General features: G+C 41.0%; 1 protein-coding gene across 1 annotated transcript; it reads right to left on the reverse strand.

Annotated features, from left to right (window-relative positions):
* Nucleotides 1-4,712: 4,712 nt before the first annotated feature.
* Nucleotides 4,713-5,540, reverse strand: LOC116020228. Its single transcript, XM_031260713.1, has one exon. The coding sequence runs from the start codon at nucleotides 5,538-5,540 to the stop codon at nucleotides 4,713-4,715; it is 828 nt and encodes a 275-aa protein (XP_031116573.1).
* Nucleotides 5,541-6,342: the final 802 nt, after the last annotated feature.

Below are 6,342 nucleotides of genomic sequence, written 5' to 3' on the forward strand. Positions count from 1 at the left end.
GTAGGTTAATTTCCTATATTTTTACCTTTTGTAGGTTTGCATTTTTCTTCATTTTCTTGGAATTTTCGAGAGTATCTTCCTACATTGAGTAGATAATTGTCTAATGTAGAATGCATATTCAGATAGCAACTAGGAATTTTTCTTTAAATAAAAGATAATCAACTAATAGGCCGTTTGGTTGGAGGGAATTACAATTAAATAAATTCCTTTGTTTGGTTGGAGGGAATTACAATTAAAAAAAAATCCTTTTTTGGTTGGAGGGAATTGAAATTTCCTCATTTTCATGGAATTAGAATCCCATGCCCCCCCTCTCGTCCCCCCCCCCCCCCTCACACACACACCCACCTTTGGTATTACAATTCTATGGATTTTAGGAAAAAAATAACTTTGAGACAAAATTACACCTCTTTTTTAAACTAAAATTGATGTTTGATCTCTCTCTCTTTCGATTATAGTACTATGTCTTCTTCTTCTAGAGCTGTGCAATACCCGACTCACCCGAAATTTCTACCCGGCCCGAAGCCCGAAAAGAGAGCAACCGAACCGAGTCATATCCAAAATGTAGTATCCGATCCGCTATGCTAAACGACGTCGATTTAGGGGGTTCGGGTGGGTTGGATATTTTTATATCCGACCCGCCTGAATATCCGAAGTTTAGGTAGGGTTTGTGTATGTTGCATACTATACGACGTCGTTTAATCAATATATATATATATATATATATATATATATATATATATATATATATATATATATATATATATATATATGTTTTGTGATGTGAGACCAGGTCCCATCCCCCATTTCATTTGTGCGCAATCTCCGATCTCTCATCTCTCATTCTTTCCCTTCTCTCTGAGTTCTCTCTAGCTCTCTTGAATCTTCTAGTCTTCTTCTCCGATTCTCTCCAAACTCCAAAGTCCAGACTCCATACTTGATACTCCAATTCTCTTCTTCTCCTCACCTCGTCGAGTCGTTGAGTACTTGAGTCTTTGTTTTGTTGTCGACTTGAGTACTGCTCACTGCTCAGTACTCACGGAGTCACGGTGGAAGCCAATCGCCTGGAACTTGGAAGTCTTGTTCGCCTGTCGCTACTTCGCTTGTTGAGTTGTTTAATGACTATGCAACTACATACCCTGTCAATTCAACCCAGGCATAATCATCTACCCAGTCTGTCCAGCCTGAGGCTACAAATCCCAACTATTGGTAAGCCCCAATCAAGGTTGAAGAGTCAACTAAAAAAACAAAGAATGGAGACTGGTGGTGGAAGCTCTAAGCAGACTGAGCTGCAAGTTTACTTGAGTGAAAAGATTGTGGAGGATGATGAATCTGGTTGTTTTGATGTTTTAAGGTGGTGGAAGGTAAACAGTGAGAGATTTCATATTCTCTCTAAAATGGCTAGAGATGTGCTTGCAGTTCCTTGATGAGCACAAATGATGAGTGTAAAAAGGGTGTAATGTCGTTCCGCTGAGGATTGGTGTTATGGCACGAAACTGTGGGAATTACCAGACACTAGAATATATGAATTTATAGAATCCAAGCAACAAATACTGAATGGTGTAAAGGAAAGCAATTGATTAAAGTGTAAACTGTATGATAAAAGTATGAGCCAGATTAGGGGAATTGTAACCTTGATGTTCTAACAAACTCAGGATTAGGGAAAGAATAATTAACCAAGGGATATATGGGCAATGCACAAAAGAATTCTACTCAGCTACTTTCGTAATCAATAAGAGAATTAGGCTAAGATTGCCCCACTGTCGTGATGCATCAATCATAACCTTAAGCACCTAAGCATTGTAAGCCCCCAAAATTACCTCTACTTTCATAGCAGGAAAATTAGGTTGAAATTGGTAAGACTAGAGGTCTCCATCCAACTGTCGTTGTAATGAATCCCTCTCCTAGACTAGCAATTAATTCCGGCCACAAACCAATAACTAGTGCAAAGAAATCCCCAAATCAACATAAACCCTAGGTAAAAGATCCAATCCCTTTATGCAATTAATTACCAATTGAACATCAAGATTAACAATGGATCCCTAATCCAAACCCATAAACGAACTACTCCCGCAAGATGGGAGTAAACAAAACAAAGCAATAATTAATAACCATAAACATTGCAAGAAATATAAAGGGAAGAGAAACTTAACTGATTAAGAACAAATCCAACAATCTTCAATCTTTGATTCCAATCTTGAAATTAACTAATCTAATGTGAAACTAATCTAAACTATGCTAGGGAAATATAAACTAAAAGCTAGGGTTCAGAACTCTGTAAGGGAACCTCCTTTAATTGTAGAGAATAGGTAGAATATATAGGAGATAGATGGGCCTTGGCCCATTAGGCAACTTCCAATTCTTTTCCAATTTGTATTCTTCCTTGTAATTCCCTTTTCTTCCAGAACTTGTCCAAAATGTTCCAATATTCTTCCTTTGTTGTTCCTTGTAGATAATTCAGCACTTGGACAATATAACACACAAACAATTCCCAATTTCACTAGGATACAGAAAATAACCTTCAAAACAATTAGAATAAGGGGTGAATAATTGTACAAAATAGCAGATATCAACTCCCCCACACTAGAACTTTTGCTTGTCCTCAAGCAATTACCTAGGATAATCCACCCTCCATGCACTGCAACTGATCACACTACCTTCCTGCTCAACCGAACATACCACCAACCAACTTGTACAACCTAACCTGCTTCAAGAATCATCTCAGAATCACAAGTGAGTTCCACTCTCAGGCCAATAACCGGGCACCCGAAATTAGGTAGATTAAACCCTGTATGCACATGTACTCAGTTAAGATTATGCAAGACTTGGCTTAAGATGAACTCCCATAGACATGCCCTTCATACTCACATAGATCACTCTAAAACTGTATGCTAAGATCAAATAGGACTTTATTTGGCTTGTAATGGGGCTAAGGGTGAGTGGCTAAACAAAGAAAGGATATGGAAAAATAAACAAACGAGAGAGAATTTCACACCTATTCACAATTAAACCTAGAGGAGATATGGGAAATATGAATCAAGAGAGCAAAACATAATTGGAAAGACAAGAGCATTCTAAACTAGTGGGGGTGAAAACAAATATTCTAGCAACTTGACTTGCACTTTTATTCATCCTTCTTTTTCTTTCTTTTCTATAACAACCCTTTTTTTTCTCTTCTTTTTCTTTTCTTTTCAATTTTCAACCAACTATTCAACTTTTACACCACACCCCCACACTAGAACAAAGATAACAGGAATAACTCTATCAACAATAAGCTCAAAAAAGATAAATCTCCTCTAAATTAAAGAACAAATGCTACATTCTCTCTAAGGGTGAATGGAAAATATATGGCTTAAGGCTAAAGGTCAAATAATAGGGCTAAACAAGAAAAACAATACAAAGAACGGGTGAAGTGCTTAGCACTTATTAAACAAAAAAAAGGCTCAAAAGGGGACAACTAGGGAAAACAATTATAATAAAGGGTATGTTTAAAGGCTTGGGCTAACAACAATGGCCTAAATCACTTCAAAGCATGCAAATTATAGACTTCACTATGAGAGCACTGAGACAAGCTATGACAAGACAAATATCACCGGAATCCCACATAAGCCTTCACTAGCAATGCATAACACACAGGGTAAAACATTTAGGTTAGAGGTTAACCCAATTATTGGCAAGAGACTGAATTAAACACAAGCTCAACCTTGAATCATCCCTGACAAGCTGGGCTGCACAAGTACCACCAAAACAAACCACAAACCAGCATGAAGTAAAGCGGTCACAACCACAACACAAGGAAAGCACATTACCTTTAGTTGCAAATTGAGTCCTTCAAGCAAACTTCATCCAAAATTCATCAGAAATAGTACCCCCCTACACTTAAACTGGACATCGTCCCTGATGGACAAACAAGGCCTCACGAACTAGAAAAAACGAACTAGAAAACATAACATTTTTTTTTCATTTTTACTCTTTTTTTTTTTTTTTTTTTTGCTTTCGTACGGACCGCCATCACGGCTTGGGTCACGACCGGGATGTGGCTCGTGACCCAGCGGCCTCTAAACTGCTGTTCAGCACTGGAATTCTTCCGACGCCATCACGGCCTAGGTCACGGCCGGGAGGTGGCCCGTGACCTAGAGCCCTCGTTTAAGCTCTCAGCACTGGAATTCCTAGATGAGCATCACGGGCAGGGTCACGGCCGGGATGGTGGCCGTGACCCAGAGCCCTCAATAGGCCTGTGCGTACTGGAATTTCCTGGGCGGGGTCACGGCCTGGGTCACGGCCGGGATGTGGCCCGTGACCCAGAGCCCTGCTTTGCTCTGTTCCGCTGAAAAACGACGCCTCGGCATCACGGCCGGGGTCACGGCCGTGAGCCTGGCTGTGATCCAAGCTCCTCCTTGCGCACTTCTGTTCTTTTCGTGCCCAAGTTCGGTTGCACCTGCAAGTTAGTCCAAAATATGTCCTAAAACTGTTCTAAGGCCTAACCTCTTCAATTCTAACCATTCCCCACTCTCTCAAAGGTAAAAGAAAGCAAATCTCACACCAAAACAACCCCAGAGAACACCCTGTAAACAAAGAAAAATCCCTAATCTACTCCGAACTAAAACAAAAAGAAAAATGCAGTAAAATAAAATGCAAAAAGTAAAGGATAACATGGGGTGCCTCCCATGAAGCGCTAAGTTTACTGTCGTCAGCTCGACTCAACCTCATGGATATCAGGTGGGATTGTGGACCACGCGATCCGGTGGCCTTTTGAACTTAGACAGCTCCCTCATCCATCTTTTGTAGAAACCACCAGGACCAGAGAACTTTTTCTTTTGTTTCAGCACACTTGACAGTTCAAGGGGTCCAGGATCAATAGGGGAAACATGCAAATCCCCTAACTCAATCTTTCTAATCTCAGCAGTGCCCTCACCCAGCCCTTCTATCAAGTAACACTTATCAACATATGAGGGCTGGTGCTTCACCATTTTGAATATGTCAAATTCAATCTTGTTCTCTGCCACCTCCATCAAAAGTTTTCCTCTCCTCACATCAATAAGTGCACCAGCAGTAGCCAGAAAAGGTCTACCAAGTATAATAGGAACCTTGGCATCCTCCTCTATATCCATAACAACAAAATTCCCCAGTATAAAGTACTGATCAATCATGACCGGGACATCCTCTAGAACTCCCACCGGACGCTTTATGGAGCGATCCGCCATCTGTAAGGTCATGGAGGTGGGTTTTGGTGTTCCTAGGTTGAGTCTCTTACATAAAGAATATGGCATACGACTAACACTAGCACCCAGATCACACAGAGCACCACCAACTACAAATCCACCAATGATGCAAGGGATTGAAAAACTACCTGGATCTTTCAGCTTAGGAGGTAGTTTATGTTGAAGAACTGCACAAGTCAAGGCTCCTTCGCTTAGATCCACCACCGCACTCTTCTCTGGCTTTTTCTTATTGCCTAAAATATTCTTCAGAAACTTCTTGTAAGATGGAATCTGAGTGATTGCTTCAGCAAAAGGCATGGAGATCTCCAGCTTATCTAACATCTTATGGAACTTGCTCTCTCTATCAGACTCCTTTGATTTCCACAACCTCTGTGGTTATGGTAACAGGTTGTAAGGTATAACCGAGTCATCTACCTTCTTGTTCTTCCTCTCATGCTTCTTACTTGGAGCACTCTCATCCTGCTCAGGAGCTTTCCCCTTAACACTGTCTCTTTGCACCACAGGCTCCTCCTCACTCTCATCAAGAACATCCTCAACCTGAATGCCCTCATCCTTCTTATCAGCTTTCTCAGGCACTGGATCATTCGAAGGAAAAGGGGGGTCCTTCAAAGCTAATCCACTTCTAGTGGTGATTGCATTCACTTGGTGCCTTGGATTTTCTGTGCTTGCTGGCAGTCTATCATTCGAAGATAAAGGTTGATTAGAAAACTGATTACCTCCTCCTTGTTGCTGAGCCTTGAGACCATCTATTTCTGCTTGTAGCTTGCCAAACAGCTGCAAATTCTCTACTTGTAGCTTGCCAAACTGAGCCATCATAGTGTTCATGAGAAGTTGTATATCAACATCCTGAGATGGTCTAGAGGAACCTTGACCCGGAGTGGTCCCAAAATTCTGATTCCCTTCCTGGAACTGCCCTTGATTGGGATTCTGATTATTCTGATTATTTCTCCACTGAGTTCCTTGGTTACCACCTCTGTTTCCTTGATTACCTTGAAAACCTGGTGGATTGTTCCTCACTTGATTGCCTTGATTGTTCCAAGAGGGAACAAACTGATCTCTTCCTTGCTGTTGATAGGTCCCATAACCTTGCCCCTGGCCCTGTGGTCTAGAATAACCAATGAGA

This window comes from Ipomoea triloba, chromosome 5 (assembly GCF_003576645.1).
Source record: "Ipomoea triloba cultivar NCNSP0323 chromosome 5, ASM357664v1".
Taxonomy (NCBI): Eukaryota; Viridiplantae; Streptophyta; class Magnoliopsida; order Solanales; family Convolvulaceae; genus Ipomoea; species Ipomoea triloba.

Coding starts and splice junctions, on each gene's coding strand:
- LOC116020228 (XM_031260713.1), bottom strand. CDS start 5,540: ATGTTAGATAAGCTGGAGATCTCCATGCCTTTTGCTGAAGCAATCACT.